Source organism: Siniperca chuatsi, linkage group LG16, assembly GCF_020085105.1.
Source record: "Siniperca chuatsi isolate FFG_IHB_CAS linkage group LG16, ASM2008510v1, whole genome shotgun sequence".
Lineage (NCBI taxonomy): Eukaryota > Metazoa > Chordata > Actinopteri > Centrarchiformes > Sinipercidae > Siniperca > Siniperca chuatsi.
Genome location: NC_058057.1, coordinates 24426254 through 24454205, shown reverse-complemented (window position 1 = coordinate 24454205; position 27952 = coordinate 24426254). Strand labels below are relative to the sequence as shown.

General features: G+C 38.6%; 2 protein-coding genes across 4 annotated transcripts; one reads left to right on the top strand and one right to left on the bottom strand.

Moving 5' to 3' along the window:
• Positions 1-63: 63 nt before the first annotated feature.
• On the bottom strand, positions 64-7989 carry LOC122863020. 3 transcript variants are annotated; one of them, XM_044169026.1, is made up of 8 exons: positions 7853-7988; positions 7588-7607; positions 5325-5516; positions 4180-4382; positions 3964-3991; positions 2704-2768; positions 1352-1379; positions 64-438 (listed from the first exon to the last, which is right to left on the bottom strand). In XM_044169026.1, the coding sequence occupies exons 1-8, from the start codon at positions 7888-7890 to the stop codon at positions 407-409; spliced, it is 606 nt and encodes a 201-aa protein (XP_044024961.1). In that variant the 5' UTR covers positions 7891-7988; the 3' UTR covers positions 64-406. The 3 variants fall into 3 exon arrangements, with proteins under 3 accessions (XP_044024961.1, XP_044024965.1, XP_044024962.1); XM_044169030.1 differs by lacking the exons at positions 1352-1379; positions 2704-2768 and having other exon boundaries at positions 7853-7989; XM_044169027.1 differs by lacking the exons at positions 64-438; positions 1352-1379; positions 2704-2768; positions 3964-3991 and adding an exon at positions 1413-1537 and having other exon boundaries at positions 4146-4382; positions 7853-7989.
• Positions 7990-11421: 3432 nt separating this feature from the next.
• Positions 11422-27108, top strand: znf512 (zinc finger protein 512). The gene is made up of 16 exons (XM_044169012.1): positions 11422-11722; positions 13017-13149; positions 13276-13331; positions 13564-13622; positions 15719-16293; positions 16823-16912; positions 17840-17944; positions 18661-18785; positions 19041-19127; positions 19499-19597; positions 19708-19875; positions 20132-20329; positions 20619-20720; positions 21188-21250; positions 21612-21710; positions 21891-27108. Exons 2-16 carry the CDS (start codon positions 13050-13052, stop codon positions 22575-22577), a joined length of 2613 nt encoding a protein of 870 aa, XP_044024947.1. The 5' UTR covers positions 11422-11722; positions 13017-13049; the 3' UTR covers positions 22578-27108.
• Positions 27109-27952: the final 844 nt, after the last annotated feature.

The window sequence follows — 27952 nt, the reverse complement described above, 5'->3', positions numbered from 1 at the left end:
AGATGAGCTGGACCCTAAAGTTAAACTTTTGTACATTCAAATCAAAAGATAGGTGAGCCAAAATGGGAACTGAAACTTTGATCTTTATTTTTTCTGAGATCCTCATTTTCCATAGGAATCCATCATATTTGTTTATCAGCGATGCAACAAATATGATATAATCACTTTGATTCATTCATTTTTATTAATTCTTCATGAAGGAATATACAATTTTGACATTTAAATGAGCACAAAGCAGCAGCAATCATTGTTTTACAGAGATGTTTTGTCTTCATTTAAAACTTCATAAGATTCCAGCACACACGACTCTACACACACACATTTAACATGTACATGCCACAAAACTTGTATCTGAAAAGCACAATTACTGGGGTTGTGAAGTAACATTGATAACACTTAAACCTGCTTAAGCAAGCAGCATCTGATGGCTCCTCAACCCTAAAAAAAGTAAACAGAGCAATGAGTCATCTGGTATAATTTACAACCCATCAACCCTAAAATGATTTTGCTCACATATTAGATTAATCATACCAATGTCACTTTTCCTTAATGTAAAGGACACGAAAGAAAATTCAAGGTTTCTTTACAATCTGGGTTTTATTTTCATAGTTTTGGCCATCAGTCCTGTCATATTTACTTTTTAAACCTGGTGGACAAAGCAACACCACTAGATACAATTTTACAATGATGTCCACTGTGAAAGCAACACAAGCAATCCACGATCAAACGGATTTAAATCCATCTCCAGTTTAACCCAGTCATTAAAGCAACTTCTTTAGAGGGGAAACAATTGTGACCATACTTAAAATGTCCTATATGGTTGGTCAAATTTGAACCAGGAAATAGCCCTTCAAACTTCAGTGGAGGCTTACAGCAGACACTTTGGATAGTAATTTTGTGACGTACACCTTCGTTTTCACTTCCAAATAAGTGGTTTTCATAATATATTTCAGTGCTACTCGTTTGAAACTTGTCCAATTGTCTGACAGCATGTGATGCTTGTCCTACATCTTTGTATCTCTAGGAGTCAAATGTTAGCTTTTCTTATGCGAATGATGGCCACAACGATGAAATGAGACCAAATTTCTACTAAATGTAAAAATTAGAAGCACTCTGGTTTGCTTTCTTGACCACCTATATAAAAACGACTGTAACTTTAGAGTTATTTTAGCACAGACTGCGGACTGTGGATTTTGTACCCAATCTGTTACATTGGAGTCCTACTAGGAACGTATCACTTTACAGCCAATATGGACTTTTAATGTACATATGGCCATGTGAGGAAAGTTTAAAAATAGACTTGAAAAAATCTGATCTGAAATGTGAAGTTCATGATTACAGATACACTTACAATCGTAGCAGGTTTGCCAGATAGGGACCTGAAAGAAAGAAAGAAAGAAAGAAAAGAATATGGGTAATATTAATTTCTAATAATGAAACTGCATCATGTGCATCATTTCAGAGGTGGACCACAGTGATGATCCCGTATCCCTTAATATCACTATATCAGTGCACTCTGCATTGATTGTGTGTAAACCAGATTGTATTAGATTAAAGCATTATTAAATTAAAGCAATTTCAATGTTAAGTGATGGGGGACAAAACACACAGCATTGCTTCTCTGTAAAAATGAATTCCAAAGTCCAGCTGAAGAAAATTTGAGACTTCAGCAGTCTATGTGAGGTAAATCAAGTAGCTATATTCCAAAGTTACAGTGTTTTAGTACCAATTTCCCTCTTTGTGCTATGATCCCTCCATGCAGATCAGGAAGGAAACATAACACAAAGAGGGATTTTTGTACTAACAAGATTGGAACTTTGGACCATATCCACTTGATTTGTCTAACTCAGACTGCTGAAGCCTCATATTACCTTCAGTTGAACTTTGGGATGCATTTTTGCACAAAATGAAGACTGGATTTGATCCCCCATCACTTACATTAAAATCTCTTTAGGAAGGATTTCTTTGGGGCCAGTGCAGACAGGAGGAACAATTACAGCCACCAAAAACCCTTTCAATGTTCATTTGGGTTTTAAGACAGACTTGAAAAAATGTAAATCTATCCTTTAAAGTAGCTCACTCTTCAACTTATGGCAGTTTAGTGTTTAATTTAAAGTTTACTTTGATTTTTTTCTAACATTAAAATTCACAGTAAACTTCTATTTTCTAACTTTCTCTTTCTTTCCATCTTTTTTACATCCAGCCACTTGCTTGATGCCCATATCTGCAGATCTGTTATTCATCCATCTTTTTCCCTGTATTGTGCTTCAGATAAGAGTAGTGATCGAAAACTTCAGCCCAAAAACATCTATATTACAAATATACTTCACTAAAACAATAACATTTAGCACATTTAGCCCTTAGCACATTTATTTTGACAAAGAGTTTCCCCTCGGGGATCAATAATATATTTCTGATTCTGATTGTCATTAGGCGATTTGGGGGGGGGGGATGCCATCCCCCTTGTTAGCAAAATTACCAAAATCCATCCCCCTCGTTAACCTGTTCAAAAGATGCGCTGCTTCACGTTGCAGCTTTTCATAATCGCCACGATCTCTGAACATATGAGACATACTGGTTTTGAACTGCCTGTGGGAAGACTGAACATTTAACAGTCTGTCCATTTTTGATTAAAAGCTGTTTTCACTGATCTGTTAAGACTTTACAAAAATGCCCTACTGTTGATTGTTATTCTCTTCTTACTTTGATTGCTGCAATGACCATCACAGTGACCACCCCTACACAAGCAACAGGATGGTTCCTCAACCCTAAAATAAAGAAAACAGAGCAATGAGTCACATAATAGATTAATAATATCAATGTCACTTTTCCTTAATGTAATGGACACGAAAGAAAATTCCAGGTTTCTTTACAATCTGGGATTTATTTTCATAGTTTTGGCCATCAGTCCTGTCATATTTATTTTTTAAACCTGGTGGACAAAGCAACACCACTAGATACAATTTTACAATGTCCTCTGTGAAAGCAACACAAGCAATCCATGATCAAACGGATTTAAATCCATCTCCAGTTTAACCCAGTCATTAAAGCAACTTCTTTAGAGTGGGAAACGGTTACACTTTACATGGATAGTCCGCCTACAGATAGTTTATAGAGTATGTGTAACATTGCAAGAGGTTATTAGTTGAGATTCAACAATTCAACTGTTTCCCAAATAAAGGTTAAAATTGGTTGGGTTTAGGCACAAAAAACATCTCGGTTAGGGTATGTTCATGAATTGTCACATGTACTTTATTGATAAATATCTACAGACAACAGTGAAACAGTTGAAATGTTACAAATATTCTATAATCTGTAGGCCAGTGCCATCGAGGTGTGTGAATGCATTAGTTTCTTTCTGATGAGCACTTGGCACCTTGCATCTCTGCCATCAGTGTATAAATGTGTGTTTGAATGGGTGAATGACATGTAGCGTAAAGGGCTTTGAGTGATCGGAAGATGAGAAAGGTGCTATACAAATGTAGTCCATTTCCCATACGAGTGATGGCCACAACTATGAAATGAGATAACATTTCTTCTAAATATAAAAATTAGAAGCACTCTGGTATGCTTTGTTGACCACCTATATATTTTCAAGCAAAATTGGCTTTTACCCATGAAACCACAGGCACAGTCCATCATTCTAACATGCTTCAGTGTTCAGTTCAGCTTCAAGCTTAAAGTTGTCATGCTTTGTGTTACTAACCCTCCACTGCAGCTCATCAAGAAAATACAAATTGGGATTTTTGTACTAAAACGACTGTAACTTTAGAGTTATTTTAGCACAGACTGAGGACTGTGGATTTTGTATCCAATCTGTTACATTGGAGTCCTACTAGGAACGTATACCTTTACAGCCAATATGGACTTTTAATGTACATATGGCCATGTGAGGAAAGTTTAAAAATAGACTTGAAAAAATCTGATCTGAAATCTGAAGTTCATGATTACAGTTACACTTACAATCGTAGCAGGTTTGCCATTTAGAGACCTGAAAGAAAGAAAGAAAGAAAAGAATATGGGTAATAATCATTTCTAATAATGAAACTGCATCATGTGCATCATTTCAGAGGTGGACCACAGTGATGATCCCGTATCCCTTAATATCACTATATCAGTGCACTCTGCATTGATTGTGTGTAAACCAGATTGTATTAGATCAGTTAATCTAGTCATTACCTGGGAAGCAGAAACTCCAAGAAACTTCTTGATGTCAAACAATGCAATATCATTGCGGTTACACTTCAAGAGTCTGCCCTCATAGAACAGACAGTCCACAGTGAGGTGGACGTTCGGGTTGTTCACCAGTCTTCTGCTTTCAGCTACAACATGGTCAGAATTGAAGGTGTGATGCATCACCACCAGAATTGCTGGTTTACCAACTGTAAGCACAGAGATAACACAACCAAATGAGTCAGAAACAAGATGAAACTTAAGAGGCCAGATCAGTTTGGTTTTACTCCACCTGTAGCCCACAGCACGGGGTGGCCAAGCTGTGGCTCTTTTGTGCATACATGTGGTTCTTCTGTTCACCTGCTGTTGGCTTTTTTATATCTTTTCTATATTTTCAAAAATATAGCTGCTCCTTAGCTGCTAAATGTTTCACTGTGTTCAGCAGTTAGTCACTGTCTTTGTCTATCTGCAGTTTGGTGCTGGGCAGCATACCGTTGGCTTATCAGAGCCTTTTCGCTTAAAACAGCTGCCAGCTGCTTCTGGAAACGAGTTTTGGGAGTTGAGGTGTGGTAAGAGTAAATCTAAACAGTGAAGTTGTGGGCCGTAAAAGCAAAACAATGATCTGAAAGAATGGAGAGTAGCTTTAGAGTCGGGTGCTAATTATCTGTGAGTTCATCACTTTGAGCAACACTGCTTTTCTGCCTGGAGATGAATTAAATGTAACTTGTGGAGCTTACAGCAACAGTGTCTCAATTATAGTGGATAAGCCAAAGACCTGTGAACACTCTTCAAACGGAATATTTCTTTGATAGAAAGTTAGTTTGAGCAAGTCATCAAACATGGACGCCAAGTCCTGCTTTTAGAGGCAGTATTCATCCTCCTTAGGGCTCAGCCACACCAGCATTTAAAACAGCGCAATTTTAGACTGAAATGAATTCAGTTCAATGGACTGCCAATGTGTGGCCTTGGGGGGAACGGCTGAAAATAAAAGAATTGCAAGTCCAGTTAAAACCTGGATAAGAAACACACAGTATGGTGTGTTTTTTTCATACCAAAATAAGGAACTTTTCAACTGATTGGTCAAATTTCCCTCTATACCTTTGACTAATTACTGTGAAATTGGCCAAACATTGGCCGAAGGCATTTCCTACCTGGAAAGTTGTCCAGGGTCTCGCTGATGTCTGTTCCAACTCGTGAAGTGATAGGACAGAAAACCAGAACATAGTCGCTCACTTCAGGAGAGGAGACCTCAGTTTGCCCAGCGCCTTTTAGCTTTGCAACAAAGCTTAGATGAGCCCCATTAGTTTTCCCCACCAAGATGACAAAGAACTTTTTCCACGACACTAAAGACAAAGAAGAATGTTTGAGTCTTCACTGAGCTGTAACATAGTTCTGTTTAGCCACACCACCAGAACCAGATGACGGAAACTGTTGACAAAAAAAGATCTTGCACTAGATTCAGCATGAATTGGAAAAGGTATTTAACACATCCCCGAACTTTATTACTTTCATAAACAACTTAAAACCACTGTGTTGAATTTTCATTTGATTAAAGCATCTTAAAAATGGCTCTGATGGCGTGAGGTTTTATTTGTTTTTGTGTCAGTAGAGGTGTTCACTATATGAATAACAGTGTGTTACTTCCTGGTTAAAAGCTATCGCACATCTGCTGCTGCAGACAGGTGGTTGTTGAATGTTTAGCCTTGGAGTGCTTTCACTTCTATCTTGTTGCGTATGATGCATTTGAACGCTAACTACATAGTCAATGAATTTGAATGTTAGAACTGAACACAATATCAATTCGAATCAGCAAATTGATTTTGGGTTGGGGTAGTGGCTTGCTTTGCTTTCTGCCACAGTGTCCAAAGTCAGAAAAGTTCAAATTACATGCAGCTTTAATCAACGTATTAAGGTGCCTTAGCAGAATCCATGCTGAGGCTTCTCTCAACAAAGGTCCCCTATGGCAATCACTAAAGTTTAAAGCTGCATTAACTTATTTTTAGGGCAATGAAAACAACACAACACTGTTATGCTATCGCCTTATAAAGTTGACATGGTTTACTTGTTAGCAAACAGTAGCTTATTTACACATGCAGCAAATACAGTTGTGTTTCTGTCCACCTGGCAAATTTAACCCCAATATTCACTCTTTTAGCTTTGTTTTTGGTCTCCACCAACAAAGCGGTGCTTCTGTACATCCATGAAAGCAATCATGAAGCACTAACTCTGCTGCAGACAGGTGGTTGTTGAATGTTTAACCTTGGAGTGCTTTCACTTCTAACTTGTTGACTCGATTCAAACGACCTCTGGTGCTTTTGTCCATTTGATTCGGCTTGTGTAAAAGCTGTCAATCAAACTCTGATGGGATTTTAGCATGAAATCAAAAGCTAAAGTATTAAATCCATCAGATCCTGGGCACTGTCAAGGAAGTGAGTGATTTGTATGCTGCTAAATGCTCCACTATGTGCACCAGTTAGCCTGTCTGCCTTTGGTGCTGAGCAGGTAGCGTGCAGTGGGCTTATCAAAGCATTTTCTCTTATAACAAACTGAAGGAAACTGCACAGTAAATTGATAATCTGAGTTTGATCACTGTGAATGACCCCTTTCAAATTACATTTGTCTTGTGCATTTGTAGTAGTACGTAGACCCAAATGCAGATGACCAGAAAGCAGCGTGAGGGTCAAGTAGCCAGATGGCTACATTGTTTATTGGGGGTTATGTGGTTTACTGGCAGGTACAGGCAAACAGACCAGTAGGCAGACTGGTAACAAACAGGCAACAGGAAAATGGGTGACCAGCTGGCAGTGGTGGAAACAGGGAATTGAGTCCAATGTGGTTAAACAATCCAATAGGGAGCAGGCAGAGTACAAAATCTAGAATCTAACCAAGGTCCACAGGAGACAAATAATCTAAAGCAGAACTCACGGTAAGAATGCCAGGGAACTGGGCACAGGAACCAGATACAACAAAAGTGCACCAAACAGCAACACACACAAATGTCAGGAACAAAACTCAAGACAGGAACAACATCTGGTAATCACAATGATCCAACACTAACCAAACAAAGAGACCTGGACTAAATACTCTGGGGGAGGTGAGCCAACGAGACACAGGTGCAAACAATCAAGGAAGGGCCAACAATCAAAACTGGAGGGAAAGCAAACAAAGACAGGAAGTAAAACCACAAGACACACAAGAGAAGGAACCCACTACAAAATAAAACAGGAAGTGACAAAACCTTAAACTACCACAACATTGGTTCATTAATATTACAAAATATTGGTAAGAGCAGCTTTAAACCAAATATATTGTAATAACTAAATATAGTTTATTCTCGTCAATATTGAAAAACTGCAGTCTTGACAGAGCAACAAATGTTGTCGATTTATAAAAACAGTAAATTAGTTTTCTCACCAGCTGCCTGGTCCATGTCTCTGAGGAAGAGATAAAGAAACAGAGGAACATTTAAAAACAACATCATTTAACTAAATGAAATAAAGCTAAACAAGGAGCATGTGTATATGCGTCACATATTGCTTTGTCATAGCTGCTCTCTACAAGCTTGTGCCCAGCCTGGGAGACACAGTTAAAAATACCTTATTACTCCGATGCATGGTAGAGACTCAGCAGTTCACAGCCTCGCAGGGATTATTTAAAAAATGTTTGCATGCCTACTTACTGAATAGATTGATATTGTCTTTGTAATGTCTCTGGCATAGCTGGCTCACACTCGACTCCTCCCTGTCAGTATAGCACTTTCACTTTTGTTTTGACAAGCAATGTGTTTTTGAACTGACCACTAAAGAGGAAGTGCAGAGACGAGACATTTATTGTGTTAGCGTTTAGCAAGAGAGAAGATATGAACGCAGCAGGAAGAAGGAGTCACTGAGGAGCACATCTGTACAACACTGCCGGTGCAATACATGGGCACTGGCAGTTACTATGTGTTGTTTTCAAATTACAGAAATAGTTTATTATATTAAGGCCCTTTCAGACAAACGCTGTGCAATGTAAACAGTAAACCTGATTTAAGTGTTAACTTACTTAAACGTTTGCAATTTTTAAACTTATCAACATTCTAGGAGAAAGCCATTCAGAACAACTTCTGCTCACAGTTCCTTTATGCAACTGTAGTTTATGCTGTTTATTTCAAGGTACAAGATAGGCTACATAGCATGTTAACAAGGTAATAAAGTATTGATAAGTATAAGATTTAAGAGTCTGATTAAGACTATGACCTCAGTGTAATATGTATAATTGAATTAACACCTCAATGTCAAAACAGAACATCATAGACTAAAAGTAGACTTTATGGCAGAATGGATTGCATTAGACTACGTTGTAAACTTGGATCATTTTGATAAAAACATGAATTTCACCAATTATAATGTGTATGCCTACTCCTATCCTACTCCCCTGACGCAGCCAACCTCCTCTCACAGGCAGGCTGCTGGCAGGAGGAGGAGGACCCGCCCGGTCCTGGCTGCTGCTGCCTTCAGTGTCTGCTCGTAAGCTTCTCTGACCGAGTGGTGGAGACTGAAATACATCTGGTTGATGCATTCACACATTTTGGTAGAGAAAAAGAGCAAAATAGACTCTGTAAAAGGTAGCTTTTCTGGTAGAAATCCAGCAGCATCAGCAGCATGAGGAGGCGCAAATCCACATCACGCATGTAACTGGTGTTTCAGTTCATTTTTTTAAGTATTGTGTGATGGTTGAAAGTCAAAAATATGTGGAAGGAATGCATACAACACTCTTAATTATATTTAGCAAATGATATACTTAAAATAATATGTCAGTTGTGGTCACAGCTACCACCCGCTCTGGTCCCTGAACGCTACGTCTCAGTAACATAAGCACAGTATCAGTGGATTGGGTTTCTGGGATGATCAATAGCTATCTTTTTTTATTCCAAACAAACTCAACAGCAGCTCATTTCTCTTCTCCCTCATGTGTATTTGAGTGTTTTTTTGTTACTCAGTGAGCTCCTGCTGTGTTTGGTTGGAATTAAATGCTGTGCGCTCACGATTCATGATGACTCACAACTGAGAAGCGCTCAGAGAAAATTCATACTTTCCATGCTGCAATTACCACATTGTTAGGTTCAATTTGTCTGAGCTAAAGCCTTGTCTGCTTGGCTAGTTAAAGCATAAGGGATTTAAACCCCTGTTCTCTTTTATTACCTGACGTTTAGGAAAAGGTTCCCTTTTGTCAAAATCTGGTTTTGAGGCTGATACTGATACCTAAATTAATTTGTGTTTGATCAAATTACCACACAGCAAACATAAGGTTATATAATATTCCAGCACAGAAATTAGGTCTATCACTTTTTCAAAATGTCAAGTTTGAACAAATTAGAACTAATATGTATTGTTAATTTAAATGCAATCCACATAGCCTAATCCTAAACTATGTTGTTGTACTGATATTGTTAGTTACTTTGCAGTGCCTCCACCGCTACAGTAACAAGCTAACAGGTGATTTCAGATTTGTTGTCGTGGTAACTGTGAGGCAGCATCTTTGGTATCAAATCCAAAATGCTTCTTCTCATATGGTTTGGTGTCATAATTATCCGTTTAGCACAGAGGGAAGGTTTTCTCGATTTTGTGTGCAATAAATCAAAATGAAAATGTATTTTATGAACATCCTTTGCTGCAGTACAAATCTATGGCCAGAAATACTTACAAGCTGTGAATCTTGACCTCAGATCATTGCAGATAATTTATTAAATTTTTTCCCATGTTAAAATGAATAGAATTATGACAGCTCTAATAAGAATACAGTACACAATGCACAGTAGCTCCTAGGGGCCCCCATGCAGTTAATCTGACCATGCTAAAGAGTACACACCTGGTCTCATGAGGGCTGGAAGTTTACCTGTGATCACATTCAATTAATATCGTAATGGTGTTTTGTGAAAACTGGGGGGCAGCTATAGACTCACTCATTTAGTCTTTTCGGCTATAATTTTATACATGTTTATGCATGTATATTGTATCAAGTAAGTGGCAATGATCCCATTTTGGTACCTCTCTCTAATTAGACACCTTTCATGATGGCTTTATAACTAATGTCTTTATTAATGGTGATATGATAAATCATACTAAAGCTTTACAGATCAGTCACAGGCTATCAATAAGAATGACTTTTGTGTTGCCAAGTTGTGAAAAAGAACCTTTGACTGACTGGACCATAAAACCACTTCTTCCCCTTCACCCTCTAAAGGGCTGTAGAGGTAGAAACAATAAACAGCAGCCGAAGGGATCTTTCACTATCTGGCAACAGAAAATCAGTTTTTATTTATGGCTTCTTTTAACTCATCTATAAACAGTGGTGGAATAAGTATTCGGATCATTTACTTACATGAAAGTAGCAATACAACAATATAAACAACTCCATTACAAATAGAAGTCCTGCATTCAAAATGTTACATGTATAAAAGTAGAGTATGACCAGGAAGACGTACTTAAAGTACCAATAGTTAAAGTGCTCATGCAGAATGGCCCTATGTCCTGTTATATAAGAAAAGATAAAACTGTATTGATCCCAAGAGGGAGAGGGGACTTTAGCATTATTCTATTATTGGATTATTATTAGTGATGCATAAAAGTGAAAGAAGCAATTTACTGCTGTAGCTGGTTGAGGTGGAGCAAATTTTAACTACTTTACATACTGTTAGGCAGTTTAATCTGTAACAATGCATCATATTTTGTTTATCGTATTTGCCCGAAGAAATTAGGTTGTCTGAGTCAGTGTCTTCTTTTAAGTCTCTTCTCAAAGCGCATTTTTATTGGAAAGCATATCCTGATCTTACCTGAGCTGTCTGTTTATTTTATTGGGTTTTATGTATTTTATCATTCACTGTGGTATTTTATTTCTCTCTCTGTGAAGCACTTTGTACTTTGTTTTGATAAGTGCTCTATAAATAAAGTTTATTATTATTATTATTATTATTATATATTTTAGAAGCTCTGCAAAGTAAATAGTAACTATGGCTGTCAGATATAAAAAGTAAATTTTCTTCCTCTAACATGTAGAGAAGTAGAAGTATAAAGTAGCTTAAAATATACATACTCAAATAAAGTACAAGTACCTTGAGTAAATGCACAAAGGCGTTAGTGGATGGTTTTATTCACCATTAAGAAGTTTATATTAACCAAAAGTACTTATTAGAAAGTGGTACTCACAGGTCTGTACGCCTGCACAGGACATGTTCAAATTCCACAATATAAAAAAAACAATTGCTGAATATCCGACAACACGTGAAGGCAGCAGGTCTTATTTGTTCTCTCCAGCAGGAGGGCGTTCCGCTGAAGAAGATACAAATACAGTGAGGTGAATTATGCCGGTGTACGTGTGTGCTACTGGTTCATATTTACATGCTGTCAAAGCTTAAGGTTTTGTCTCAGAGTTTTTTAACACCCGGATCAGGCCTTCCTTGATGTTAGCCTTCCTGGTGGTATCACTGCCGGGGGAAAGGCGACAGAGGAGGCCAGGCTCGAAGACATGGAGGCTAACCGTCCTTGCAGAGGGAGTGAGCTGTAGGACGGTAGGCTCTCTCGCATTTCTTCCTCCGTTAAGAAACAATGAAAGGTAGACAGAGCAGGTTATGGTGTCTCCGCCTAGAAAAAAAACGGCTTGTCAGATAACTAACACTTGTTCTTCTTTAGCTGCAGTTTTCGTGGTTTCTTGCCCGTCGTCGTCAAAAGCAAAATGTTATTTATTTTTTTATCCACACAGACAATGATGATGGTGGTTTCAAGTCTCTTTGCCTCAGTCTTGGAATGGCTGTATTTTTTTTTATTTTTTTTGTAGAGGTTTACTGCAACGAGAAAAAAAAACAAAAACATCATACACTTTAACTATATTTTGGACATTTTCTGTCGTTATTTGATAGCTCTGTTCAGTTTTTCCACCATTAGTGGCCTTCAGCGGGACATGCGAGTGACACATCCACATACAAACACCGTTCAAATGTCAAGCATGATGGAAATACAACACACACTGTAAACATAACGGGAAAGCAGGAAACAGTGCCTCAAGCGCACACTTTGCAAACCATTGTTTTTACAGCCAGACTCAAATATTCTTCCCAAGACCCTTATGATGCTACAGAAATCGTATTTTGCAAGCAAACAGTGGTGGAAGAAGTATTCAGATATTTTACTTAAGTAAAAGTAGCAATACTACATATAAAATACTCTCTTACAAGTAAAAGTATTAGCATCAAAAAGTAAAAGTATTTATTATGCATGATTCAGTATGACCCATTTTCAGAATAATATATATTATTGGATTATGATATTGATGGATTAATGTGTACATCACTTTAATGTTGCAGCTGGTAAAGGTGGGGCTAATTTTAATTCATATCATCATTTATTAGTTGATAATATATATTATTAATCTCAGTCAGCAATGAAAATACTCAAGTAAAGTACAAGTGCCTCAAAATTGTACTTATGTACAATACTGGAGTAAATGTACTTACTTACTTTCCACCGCTGGGTAATATATAGTGGTGGAAAAAGTATTCAGATCTTATACTTAAGTAAGAGTAGTAATGCTACATATAAAATACTCTCTTACAAGTCCTGCATTGAAACAATGTGGCAGAGAAAATATTTTTAGTACCAATAAAATGTGACTGCGTCGCCTCCAGCTCATCTGTTTTGTTCCAGAACACTTCCTTGTGTTTTATTGTGTATGTGTCACACATAGAAATGCAAATGATCACGAATTATATAACCAAGTTCAAGCATTATAAATTATAAAATAGGACCCAGAATGAATCCTTCATGTTTTTCCACCATCACGCATGTTCTCTCCTCTGTGTTATTCAGTGGTGATTTCTACAGGGTGTTGCCACTCCTAGAATGGACCCTGCACACATTGGAGGGGATATGTCACCTTTGTATGTGCCAAGAAAGAGAAAGTCTGTCCAGTCACAACCTAAAAGTGGAGTGCCATGTCCAGGTAAAGAAAAACAAGTTCTTCAAGTCATAATGAGCAGGGTATAGCTGACACTGTGGTAATTTAAGCAGTGAAAATCAGCTACTTTCACCTCTCATTGCGTGTGTTTAAATTTTACCTCTCCAACAGTTGTTCAGCGAATGCCAGAAAGAACCTGTGAGTTAAATCCAGTTGGATATCCCAAGGTGAGAATGAACTCGTACGGTATGCACAGAACATGCATGCTGTTGCATGATGTTATTTGTTTTTGTGATGATGTTGCATTTAAGCAAACTATCCAGAAGTTATCAGGAAAATGCTGCTAATTAGAAGTGTCTGAATGTGGTAGTCCATTTCCGTCTTCTAATACTCAGAATCTATTAACTTTATGCACACCGTTGAATCTCTGCTTCTCATTTCTGTACTTGAATGTTTTAGAATGATGAGTCTGAAGCCCAAGATGCTCTAAAGATGAAAAGGACTTATGGTAGAAAAAGGTAAGAGATGACATCGACCTGTTGATTTGTAGATTGTAGATTTGCATGACAGATACTACATACTCAGTATGATAATGAATGTATCTCTTGACATTAACCTTTTGGATCTCTGGAACTGGTTGTATCAGCTGCTTTCATAACTAACTTAAAGGGACAGTTCACCCCAAAATCAAAAATACATACTGTATTTTTCCTGTTACCTGTAGTGCTATTTATCCATCCAGATTGTTTTGGTGTGAGTTGCCGAGTTTTGGAGGTATCGGCCGTAGAGATATCTGCATTTTTTGAATATAATGGGACTATATGGCACTCGGCTGCTCAAAGCGCCAAAAAACTGCATTTGAAAAACTCAACAGCAACGTCTCTTTCCAGAAATCATGACCCGGTTATTCAAAATAATCCACAGTTTTGGCCTGCTTCACTCGACATTCATGATGATGTAGACAGTATGTCTGCTATGGTTCAGGTTAAAATGTAACATCATGTATTATACATTTTTTGATTGACAATGTCTAATCCAACAATCCAGCAAAACAACATAGCAACAACTTGTGATGATGAATAAAAGTCAATTATTTGCCTCAATTTTAAGATATATTAAGGGTACACAAACAGAGGTGAAGTACACCATTTTTGTTACTATGTAACACACAGAGCTCCTCTTTCGAAGTGACCATTTCAAGGACTGTTTTTACATCATTACAATGTGTGGCATGGCCAAAGTTGAGCTATGTTCAACTTCATGCCCTCAAATACATCCAAAATGCAAGTATATTTTGGATGATATGTGCATCTGCTGCTGCAAACCCATTGAGAAATCAGAGAGCATCCTGTGGTCATTGCAGATGTGGAAACACACTGTTGTTACCTGATAGTTCACATTAGCTATATTGACTTTTCCTGATTCTAATTTTATTCTAACTGCTCAGTGAGCTGGACTGTTGCCTGTCTGCACTCGGACAGTCTGGCCAGTGCCAGTACACCTCGTTTCTCATCAAGTCATTGAAAAGCTGCCAGTCCAGCTCACAAAACTTATCGCATGATACAACCCTTCCTCTTGTTATTCATTAAACTTCACTGCACCACACAATGCAACAGTTACGCCTGACTAAAACATCTTACTTTCCCTTAGGCGGGATTAGTAGTGATGATCTCAACTTTTCTCATTTCGTGTGTGATCATACCAACATTAAATTGTTGCGCTGTGCATATTTCATCATCAGAGTTGCAAACAAACCAAGAATTGTGACTGTCACTCCCCTGGACTGACAGGCGTATGAGATGAAGTGCCCTGTTTTGGTGACCCTGTAACACCTTTCTACTTTAAGGTGCAGGTGAAACCAAACCAGAGATTATTGCAGTGACTGACAGTAAATCGTTCTGTACTCGATGCTTAAATGCTTTATTTATCTCTTAATAGTAAAGAACTCTCCAAGAAATAATTTAATATGAGCATCAACTGAGACTGCTACCTCACATATAGATCCTGTCGTTGCATTGAGTGAAATCAGTTCAGAATCAGAATCAGAAATACTTTATTGATCCCCGAGGGGAAACTCTTTTAGACGGAGCTACGGCAACAGGCAGCATGCACGTTGGCACATGCGCACTTCAAGCTGTTCACTTGGAACAAGATAGATCACTGCTTAATGAAATTAAAAATAAAACAGGAAACCTCACTTGGACCAAGATGATACCATACTGGCACTGTCAGCCAGTCATCTCCAGACTTTAACTCAGCCAGTCAAGCTGTCATTTGTTGTCTTTTGCTTGTGGAACTATGTTTGTGCCTCCTAATTGGGAAATCTGCTGCAGACTTTATTTGCCAAGTGGTTTTCCAAATGCTAGTAATAAACATGTCTCTCACAAAACACCACCTCTTCAATGCTACTTCAGTGGTCTTTTGTAATATAGATCAGTTATACAATAAATATGTATCAGGCTGCATCCTATCCATAATGTCCGAGGAACACAACCCTGACCACGCAAGACTGTTATTTAGAAAAGGCAATAAAGTTCACTTTTAAATAATCTGTTAAAGTTCAATCAAATAACTTTCATTTCTGAAATAAGTGTAGAATGTTGTTTTTTATCAGGTATGAGGACCTCCAGAGTGTTTCCATAGGAACAGTAGATTACCCAACCACCAGCTGCTCAGTGATGTCATCAGGTGGCCTGGCCAATGGCGCGGACCCAGGGTCCATGGCTCCACCCAGTGCAAGGCTGCCTCCAAGACTGGTGGCGAAGGATGTGTGGCCTCAAGGCCCAGAGGTCAGCAGGGAGCAGCCCCAGCCTCAGGACCAGAGCTGGAACTCCAGCAGGGACAGAGGCCCCGATGCCTGGGCCCCGGGTAGAGACCGACAACAGGAGCAGGTCTGGAACTCTGGCAGAGACCGAGCGGGACACTCCAGTCAAGACCAGACTTGGATTGCAGGCAGGGACAGGGCCCATACCGGACCAGACCAGGCCTGGATGACGGGCAGGGACCGAGGTCCTGAGCAGGGCTGGGCAGCCGGCAGAGACCGAGGCCAGGATCAGGCCTGGAACGCAGGCAGGGATCCAGGAAGAGACCGAGCCTCCTCAGGGCCAGAGCAGGCGTGGGGAACTGGCCGAAGCCAAGACCAAGGCTGGAGTAACACGAGCAGAGACAGAGAGCATGTCTGGAGACCTGGTACGTACTCATACACATCAGTCACAGTCAGATGCACTTACAGTTGTGGTTTCAACATGGAGCGAGTTTGCATCAGCCTCTTCATGATCCCATTTTCCTTTTTCACAATTTTGTTGTAAAATATATTACATATATATATATATATATATTACAACTCAGGTTAGGAATTATATTCTACATGACTTTTTGCAGGTTAACACTAAATTAGAAAATTGAATTTATTCGAAGACCAAAGTCCTTATAAAACTTGGCCCTGATTGGCTCACTGCTCCTCTACTTTAAAATATTACAAAGTGGCTTGTTCTGATACCATATGGATGTACATCAATAGTATGTGATAGTATTTAAACATTTAAATTCCTACATATGTGTGTGAGTGTTTTGGGGTTGTACTTGCATGCAATTTTATGTGTACTGTATAAGAGAAAAAATGTGTTTGTATAAAATGTAGAGTGATGTGTCAATATTCTCTTCTTGGATATGTTGTGGTTTTGGAGATTGACTTTGTTCTGCATGTGTTACTTTGAAGACTTGAACATGAAGAAAGTCCAGAGAGTGCAGATGGAGCGAAGCCCACCTGTTAATAACTTCCCACAGCCACCAGAGGGCAGAGACTCTTGTAAGTCACCATCTAGCCTGATATTTAATGGCTTGTCCTGTATTCAGATTCTTTCCTGCCACAATAAATAAGAGTTTAGTTGAAAGAGACAATGCAAAGTAAAAGAAATAAAACTTCTTCTTCTTTCTTTTTTTTTACTTTTTAATAATTAAGCATGCTTTATACAATTATTCAGTAGGTGACAAACAAGGCTTTAAATGAATAATGGTAATGGCTGAATTAAGTTAATAAATCAGAGTTTGAAAAGTTGTTTAATGTTTTGTCCACAGTCATCAGGGAACAATACTGTAAGTCTGCCCCAATAAAATATTAAGTGGGTTGAATTCTTATTGTACTCGGCAGCATCATTATAAGACAATTACTGTAAATGTTTGGATAGAGCCTTCTGATGAACCATACACACTGGCAGTATTATTGTTTGGTCAGTAGAGGGCACTTTTTAATTTCATTTCAGTGATAGCACCATTATTTTGTCAACTTAATTGATGATAAAATGAACCCACAAACATTAAACATATTTAGTATTATTGAGATGAAATTAACTGAGTATTAGCAGTTGTAATATTTTAGCAGCATTTCTGTGCAGACTAATCGATGAGGAAGGCAGGAGTTTTCCTGCTGTAGGATGTAACTGAAACATTTTGCACAGGAGGAACATAATTGGAGTGTAGTAATCTCTTGATGTATACAGCATAATGAGCACAATCAGTTTGCAGGGGTCTGATAGTTTGGATGGTAAATACCAGACGCAACAACAGTTTTTTCTTGTCCAGTCCAAACACGTTGCTCAGATTGAACATAGGGCATTTCCTACATAGATAGGGAATTTTATGAAATGACAAACAGCAACAGAAAAAGCAGTAAAAGACTGCCAAAATATGCTCTGAATCAAAATAAAATGTGTGTGTGTGTATGTAAATATTTCAGGTTCAGATGCAGCCAGTGTTGGTGAGGCCTCGACGGCCCAACACAGCGAGGACCAGAAACCCCCCGTCCCCTCCACCAAGAAGGAGCCTCCTACCTACCCTCCAGGTGAGACAGGCTGACCTGAGGAGCAGCTGCCAACCACTGCTGGTTATATTTGAGTAGGAAAACCTGTTCACCTTCTGTTATCTATCCCCACAACTGTCAACTAAAATTATTCCTCCCAGGAGGCACCCCGGTCGCTCACCTGGTAGAGCGTGTAACATTAAGGCTGAGTCCTTATCGCAGCGGCCCGGGTTCGATTCCAATCTGCGGCCCTTTGCTGCATGACATCCCCTTTGTCTCTTTCCTGCCTTTCCTGTCCTTCTCTGTAGCTGTCACTATCAAATAAAGGCAAAATAATAATTCCTCCCAGGTACAAAAAAAATGGAATAAAGTGGTTTTAGTTTGGTCTTTAATTGATTTAAACTGTTTGCCCCAGCATAGAAATGCAGAAGAGTGAAGAATTTTTGTTTTGTCTCTAATTGACTGAAACAGTTTTTTCCAGGTGAGAAAAGAGATACAAAAAATGAAGTTATACAATAAGGTTGGGTTTTTTATTGAAATTCTAAAAATGAAGATAAGAAATATTCTCAGTCAATTCAATATACAATCAAATGAAACTTGATCTCAGCAGGGCAATCAACATCCTGCAGAAATGTAAGGACTTGGACTTCATGTACTCATGTCAGAATACAAAAGGACTTTAGATGGGCTGCTCCTCCTTCTGAAACATTTCTACTGTGTAAAATAATATAACATCTTTAATTGTTGACATCCACCAGGAAGTCAAGAGGAGCGTTGGCAGCTCCAGATTGTGGCCAAAGGCCGAGTCACCTGTCCAAAATGTAAAAGTGTGAGCAGGAAGACTGTGGAGGGGCTGAAGAAACACATGGAGAACTGCAGACTGGTGAGCACTCAGTGTTTGAAAACTAAGTTAGACTGATTTAAAAGCCATTTTAAAGCATGCATATAGTAATAAATACACTAAATACACATACATACATACACCTCTGAAAGCCAAGTAACAATACACATTCATTTGTAACCATCATATCACCTACGTGTGATGTGGTAATTAAGTTCCTGTTAAAACTCCTTGGTTTATAGCACATATACTGTACAAATTGGCACATATGACGTAACTATAATCTGTTGTGTGCAGCAACCCTTTACCTGTCAACACTGTGGGAAACAGCTGAAGTCTTCAACAGGGATGAAGTATCACATCATGGCTGACCACAGCCATCTGGTAAGACTATTCAGCCCTACTGTGCCTACCTTCTTCCATTTTTAAACTTTCCACATTGAACTATTTCCTCTAACTCAGACACACAGTTAGCAGCAATTTCATGCCTTTCAGATAGAATCACATCTTTCAGCTGTGTAACTGTGAGGAATGGTGCAGATTCTTCCAGTTTCATGGATGTATTGTCCACCTCTGGATAAACAAAGGTGTTTCTTTGCTCTACTGTGTATCGTACATAATGTTTGTCTCATTCATAAATACAGTAGTCACTCCCAAAAGTGGACACTGACAATCAAAGCGCCCCACCTGGGGTTTGAGGGTTAGCTCATGGTGTCTGACACAGATTTCAGCTGCCTCTTTTTGTCTGTTTTTAGCCCTCAGCAGAGGATGCCAAGGACCTGGATGATCGTGTCATCAAAGACAAACTGCGTAAAATCCTGAAGAGACTGGGCAAATTAAAATGTTCTAAAGAGGTGAACTGACAAATCAAATTCATTTAAGATAAGAGATTTATTGATAAGAAAAGATGAAACTCTGACGATGCCATGGTAAAAAAATAATAATTTTTTCTTTTCCTCTTCAGGGCTGTAGTGCCGCCTTTACCAGCATCATGGGCTACGTGTACCACATGAAGAAGTGTGGGAAGGAGGAGTCTGAGCTGGAAAAGATGCTGCTGAATTGCTCTCACTGTGGGAAAACCTACAAGTCCAAGGCTGGTCTGGAGTACCACCTGAAATCAGAGCATGCTCCTGTGAGTCATGCGTTTTATTTCATGTGCTAAGTCAGATGATTCAGACCAAAGAAACCGTTTAGTTAGCACATTTAATACCGAATAAAGTCAACATGCTTTACATTTAAGGACATCAAAATTAAATTATGTTGACTGGGTTGCACTGAAATAAATCATAATATATTTGAATGTCTGTTGCATCCAATTTAAAATGTAGTTTTAAACAGTCTTAAGCCGTATAACATACTCTTAAAATCTGTCCCCTCCTGTTACCCAGACGCCCCAGAAGAGTGAGGAAGACGAGGCACTGAAGGCCCAGAGGGAGGCCAACCCAGAGAGGACGGCCAGCGGCAGGGTGCAGCGAGCATCGGCCCAGGTGGCAAACTTCCACCTGGCTGAGATTGCCAACAACGAGTTGCCCAAAGACTGGCCCAAGAGGAAGTTTCAGTCAGACCTGGTGCCGGATGACAAAAAGGCAAGAGAAGATTCAGTTTGTCTTAAATGTATATATCAAGTTGCAGAAGGAGGGTATCTTTGTTTATTGTATATTATTTATTCACACACTGTAAAACATTTTCACAAACTAATAGAAATGTGGGTTGATTGAGGAACTGAACAAAGTTAGTAAATGTCTTTATGCTGTTTTGAAGGCCAAACAGACGTATGAAGGAGTTCCCTTATGCGGGTATACTGAAGAAATAAGTGTGCCTAAATTGGCTCTCACACTTTCATTGACCTACTCTTGTTCATGCTGGCCTTCCCAGTTGAAATACGCCCGACCAGGCCTGCCTGCCTTCAGCCAAGAGGTGCTGAGGAAGTGGAAGAATGAGGTGAAGCTGCAGAGGAAAGTCCAGTGTCCCAACCAGGTAAGAAACACTCATACTGTCAACTGGGGTCATGGTTTAAGTAAGAATCGGCTCAGTTTTATTTATTAGTTTGTGTATTTACTTATTTCCTGTCTGGTTATGATCACTGCTGTGTGTGCAGCCTGGTTAGTGGAACAGTGTGACAAGACTGTATGTCTAATAAGGTATGAAATATAAATTAAAGCACAGCCATGGGGAATATAATCTGATGATAAATGGAACTGATACATTTGCAGTGTTATTTCTAAGTTTGTTTGTGCGCTTTATTTATTTATGAATTTGTTTAATTTCATTATTTGTCAATTATTTTATACTTTTATTAATTCTATTTCTTTAACATCAGATGTTTTCCTTTTGTCAAAATGCATTTTCAAATCACAGAATTTGATTAAGTCTCTTTTATAAATGAGGTTTTTTTCTGTGAAGTGCAGAACCAATAATGTAACTTCATTTGTTTTCTTCCTCAGGGTTGTGGCTGCACCTACACCAGTGTGTCTGGACTGAAAGCTCATCTGGGACTCTGCACAAGGGTACGTCAGCTCTGAAATGAAATATACAGTCCATTGAACATACAAAAATTGTGGTTATTGGGATTAGTGGCAGAGTAAAATATACCATGCATAGTTAAGTAAATATTGATAAATTCTGAAATGTATTTAGAGAAAATCTAAAACCAACAAACTCTACTGATTTTGGTATTTGGTAAGTCTTTAAAAACAAACAAGTTCTCACAAGCTTTTAAATTTCCTGTGATTCCTGCATTCCTGAATAAAATACGGAGTATTATTTTTTATTATTACATTGTTTTTAATGAGGTATACATAGTCACAAGATTTAATTCAGGATTTTAGAGACTTTGTGCATTCTTCTTTTTCTTTGATCTCATTTCAGGGCGACTTTGAGGCTGGAAAATACAGATGTCTGATCTGCAATAAAGAGTTTAACTCCGAAAGTGGAGTGAAGTACCACATCAACTCTGTCCATGCACAGGTAATGACATCAAGTATCTTTAACCTTGTTTCTTGATTACGGTGATGAATGGCTTCTCTGTCTGTTTGTGCTACTGTACGCAGACAACATTTAATTAAATGCTCCACGACCTCTTTGAAAAGTTCCCCTCCTAACTTGCTTTGAGCCTATCTTGTATTTTCACTCCTGCTCTCATAACAGGACTGGTTTGTGACAAACAAAAAGGCCTCCAAGAAGTTTGAGAAGTTCCTGAAAGCCCAGCCCAAGGAGTTTGTCCATAATGTGGACAAGCAGATCGTGGATCAGTACCACCATAATAACCTCCAGCATCATCAGCAACATCACCACCACCACAACCATCAACATCAGCATCAGCTCCAGCACCAACCCCTGCAGCACCCTCTGCAACCATTGCATCACCTCCAGCACCAAACCCAGTTCCTCCATCCAGAGCACCAGAACCTCCCTCCACAGGTGGAAACCCAGCTCCAGCAGCCGATGCTCCACTACACCCCTTTAGAGCCTCCTCCCGGACCGCTTTGGGTGGATATGGACCGGAGAGAACCAGAGCAGGCCCCGATCGAAATGGAAATGGCTGATGTTGACAAACCTGGAGAGGACAACAGCAGGATGGTGGAGGAGAAAAGGAGAGAGAAGGGGGAGAAAGGAGGGGAGAGGGGAAAGGCTGATGGGAAACGGAAGGATTGCTTTGCTTTTGGTAGTGGTGGTGGTGGCAGCATCAGTAGCAGCAGTAATACTGGCAGCTCATCCAGCGAATCAGAGGTCGAGCAGCAGGACAGGCAGAGACAGATTGACCAGTGGAATCTGAAACGGCCGGGCATCATGGAGCCCCACCCTGATGCTGGAAAGCGACAGAGGAGCACTTAAAAAGACCCTAAATCCGCAACTAAAAATGACACTTTCCTTAACACTCGTCATGCATCAGAGCTGATTTTAACAGAGGTAGAAAAAGACACCATCGAGTGTCCGTCCCTACTTTATTAGCTGTGGCAATGTGACATAGAAGAAAACAAACCTGCATTCTTCACAACAAACAGGAGAGAAGGCAGCTGATGACAGAGCTACAACTTGTAACTTTAAACGTTTTGGAAGTTGAGAAAGCTTTTAGATGATGATGGATACCTTCAAAAGAACCTCACAGCGTCAGCGTGGATATGAGACTATATACACTTCTGGTTTAGAGGGTATTTCCCTGTCTTAAAATGGATGTCATTGTATAGCCTTGAGAAATGTAGTATACCGTTTATCTGTGTGTTTATCTGTAACAGATTCTTTTTTTTCCCCAACTTTAAATGTGTCTTATTCTTTGAAAACGTTTGATAAACCTTCTTGTCTTTCATATTTACCTTGAAGGGAAAAAGTTACTTTAACCTTAAGAGAGGATGCTACAGTATAGTATTTTGTTAGACTTGTCTAGTCGCTCTCTCTCTGAAAAGATTTTGTGCCTCTTAAGTATGATCTGTATAACTTCATACTACTCATCATCACTTTTACTTACAACTGATTGGCCTTTTTCTGAGGCTAAATAATGTTGGATGTGTCAATCTTCTGGTAAAAAGGATCAGTTCTCCCTTCCTGTACCATATTTTCATCAGTGAGTTTTTGACTAAATGACATTTTTTGAACGTACATTGACACTGAATGCAACTTGGTTCATGGCTGGCATCAAGTTGCCATCCTTGAGCCAAGTCTGCTGGCAGCTTGTGGTAACATGAGAGGATCTGTTTGCATCTGTGAAGTGGACCAGTGCAGTTAGAAGAGTTTAAACAGGCAAATCACATAGGAAGAGCAATGAAGCAAATCCATAGCCAAAAAAGTTAAAGTCTTTGTTATTACATATTAAAGTAATAGTTCAACATTTTGGGAAACGCGCTAACTCACTAGCACTTTCCAAAAGTGAAATGAGAAGATCAATACCATTCTCGTTGAGTTCAGAACAGTTCATCCATACACCCAGTGCTTCTGTGCAGAGCGTCTCCGACTTATAGCACAGTTACCTGGCAGCCTCACTGTGAATTCAAGACTCCAGGAAGTCACTGCACCTGGTTGTTTTTTGCCAAGAAATGGTTACAGCGTGTAACTCCCCCTAAAACCATGAATTTTTGTTGCATTCTATTTGTGTAGGAATAAACAAACGAGACACAACCTGTTCGTTTGTGAGCTGTTAGAGGTGTTGATAGGTGTATTTTTGAACTTTTAAAAGAGCCAGGCTAGCTGTTTCCCCCTGCTTCCAGTCTTTATGCTAAACTAAGCTAATCACCTCCTGGGTACATCTCTGTACTTAACTCACAGACATTTTGGGAAAGAAAGCAAATAAGTGTATTTTCTAAAATGTTGGACTATTCCTTTAAAAGCAACATCAGCCAGCTCACGTTGGCCTACCTCATGATATTGTACTCTTAATGCTCTCAGCAGCCACTTTCCAAGAAACATGAAACAACAAAATAAGTAAAATAAATCAAAATACTTAATTTGATTACTTGCACTTTTAAATTGACTCCAGCAGTGTGTGAAGCCAATCTCTGTAGTTTTTGAGATGTGTTCTGTAGTCTCTTGAAAGTTGTCAAGATGTGGGAATCTTTGAATTGCAGTAATCGATGTTTTATTTTAGTTTGACAAAAAAAAATCTAAACTCAAGGTCCACTTACTAACTTTTTTTGAAACTCTTAATGTTCCTCAGCATATGAAGTTTGATCAGTTGTCATGGCTCGGTTGTATGATGACAACTGAGCAGTCACCAGCTGCTGAGGAATACCGCAAGATACGTTTGAAAGCTCAAGGAAAAGCCAGTGAGTGAATCTTTCGTTTTGTCGAACTGCTTTTTCCATGTTAAGAATGAACTTTTATGCTTAATTTTTTTAATCGGTTTTAAACCTTGCCCGCTGTACTATAGTTCCCAAAACAAAGTTTTATCAGCACGGAAACAAAGTAAGCACAGAAATATGATTGGTTCTTAATGGCTGATCACAAAACAACAGCCAATAAATGTGACCGTCAACACATTGGTGAGGAAATTAATGGACTGCTGATGGCTTGTTAGTTATGTTACAATGCAGACAGGTGGTCAGAGAGGATGACTTATGATGGCCAAGACACTGACACAGGTGACAGTTAACTCTGATGAAGGAAAGCTAACACACCAAGCATTTAACATGGAGGGTGGGTGTTTTTCTTTTCTGTTCATTCTTCAAAGACAGACCTGTTTTTATTCTGTCTCTCAGAATATTTAACCGATATCATGTAGCCTAATGTTTATGTACTCTGCATTTTGTATCTATTGTGGTGTATGGTTATGGATGGCTGTCAGTCATTTGTTTGTGATGTTTTAATACTATTTTGTATATTTGTTTTTTGCAACTTTTTTGCATTTATGAATGTATTTGGTTATTGGTTTCCCCTCTGTCGTGCACTTCTGTTAAGCCAGTTTTCCTCTAAAAAACGACCATTAATTTATCATTTGTCTTGATTTGAAACTTTCAAAGAGGAGTACCCTTTAATCTGTTAATCTGTCTTTAACAAACTATGTAAAAAATATTCTGCCAAAAATATTTACTGTATCTGTTTCTGTTAAGTGGAAAAGTGCTTTACCCTTCATGGCCCTCCATCAGATGCCTTTTGAAAGAACAGTGTGTTGTTTAAGTTTAAAATAGAAAACCTCCTAGTACATGGGAAGTATTTCAAAAAGCCTGATGTTATATAATTTACGTTGGGTGCGTGGACCCCTGTGTACTTGCCCGCAAGTCTAGTTTTTGTTTTGTTTTTACTTTAACCTTTCATTTAACCAGGATGGACTCTTGAGATTGCAAACTCTTTTTCAAGAGTCCAAGCGGTGTTACTGTTAGGTTGCATTTGTCTCTGTGGTGCTAACCTGTTGTTGCATCATTTAATAAGACTTTGTTTCGAAGAAGTTTGAGTGGGTTCAGCCACTGTGGATATTGCTGTTCATGCTAAATATTCTTTACTTCTCAGTAATAATTATAACAAGTTAATTCTTAAGATCATTATTCACCGCCTAGGTCAGTGGTTTCCAACCTTAATGGCATGTGATCCCTTGAAAAGAAGCATTATCTACTTGCAACCCATGCAAGACATATGCAACCACTGACAGGTTGCACATGTCTACAGGTTATAACCAAGTCTTTAGAGGCCTAAAGAGGTACTATTACTGTATCCCGTAATTCACAAGAAACAAAGCAAAAATAAATCTGGTTTTGTGCAGTAGTATTGTTTGTTAGTTTTCCTGTTGATTACGGTCTCAAAACAGTACAATTCATAATGGAAAAACTTTCAGGAACTGGCTTCAAGTTTCCTTGCTGTTGAAATACTTCCCATGTCCACTTGTGACCAAATCTTTATCACCGTGCATGCACTTTGAACTGTTTGATGGCACAAAAGACAGCATTGCTCAGCTTTAAGAGATTTTACATGTGCTTCGTAAAGCGGCCCTGGTCCCTGACTAAATAATGTTTCATCCCGTCCAAACCTGCTTTATCAGTAAAAGAAGTGTCAATATTTGAGTGAAATTTTGCTCAAAATCATACCAGTAATTCAATAACTGAGCCTTCATATGTCATAGGATAAACAATTCAGAGTAATTTGCACCTTTGTCTTCCTGCTGTTAGTTTATTTACAGTAGCACAGTTCTGTAATCCAGAGTGAGTGAAAATAGAAAGCCTGTATTGTTATAATTTTTGTATTTTAGTGCCAACAGAGGAGTCCCCTACTGTAGGTAATAGAACCAAAACAGCTACATTATGTAACTGAATTTTATCAATAGTGACCAGTAGGAAGTCCAGATTTCACAATAGAGAGGACTAGTGAGTTTTGAAAGCCAGAAATCTAAATAATCATTGACTGATTGGTTTTGATCCACAAACCCATCACCCCCTGCAGATCCTGTATATCAGGGTCCTTAGTGAACATGCAAAATCTTTACAATCTTTAAAATCTTTGAGTTGGTCCTGACCTCCTGAAGTAAAGTGATTTCTTTTGGAAAAGGTTTCATCTAGTGTCCGAACTAGATGTGATGCTGGAAATGCAAGTGGTGTTATTAACCGTACAGTGAAGGAGCGCTGAATTTAATGAAAATAATGAAGAACTGTTCTCATGTCTTGTGCCCCAATCATCACCATCCATACAGAAAATATACAGTATATATAATCTAGGCCAGATTTGAATAAAGGTTCGGTTAGTAGTCTTCTATCATGTGTAAACACATAAAGAAAGCACTTGTTTTTTATCATTTCTATTTAAGTGAAAATACTTATTGTCTCAGCCAACCCTTCATTAATCTGTACATTTAATATGTTATTACTTGTTTTCTAGAAGTTATGTGCTGCTATTTCATAGTACCAGCAGTGATATAACCACAGATAATTAAAGGTTTAATTCATGGTCATTTTGGGCTCTGTTTCTTCAGTAACAATGACTGGGCTCCCCTCCGTCACTCTCAACGTCACCTGTATTTTTAATGTTCATCTTGCTGAGTCAAGTTTGTTCGTATAGCACCGTTCAACAACAAGGCAATTTAGAGTGCTTTAGTTGAGACAAAAAAATGTACTGTTATGTTATGTTTGACCATTTATAACCTCCCCAAGCATGATGTCCTGGTGAGGTGAAGAGGTGGTTTTGTCAGCAGGGGGAGCAGAGGGGAGCACGCTGTGTGCACTACAACAAAAATGTAAATCCTGTTTGATTTGACTTTGTAATATAATTTAGAAGAGGGCTATGCAAACAGAAAAAAATGCCTAATAATAATATTACAACACATTCATATTAAATGACTGCCAGTAAGCATTGATTTGGTGATCTGAAGGACAGAAGACGTCACAACCAGGCTAAATTTGGTTTTAAAGTGAAAGTTTGTTACATGTCTAGCTTACATAAAACGGTTGTTTCAACAGCATTTAAATGACTGTATTTCATGCCACATGTGGGGTATTCTGCAACTTTAGCTTTCCCAGTCTGTTTACATAAGATTGAACAGTTAAAAAAGCGTATATTAAAAATCAACTGATGCCAAAGAAAACTACAAAGAATGACACCTACAATATAGTTTTCTTTGCTGTCTTAAAGCATCTGACTGGCTGGGTACATGTTAAATATTAGTACAAAAGAATATAACACTTATTGTTTATAGGTATTAATCCTTGCTGGGATAAAGTTATAATATTCATTGCTCAGTATACCAACAAGTCATTGTTCCATCTGCAAAAGAAAGATTTCATGTCATGCCTATTTCT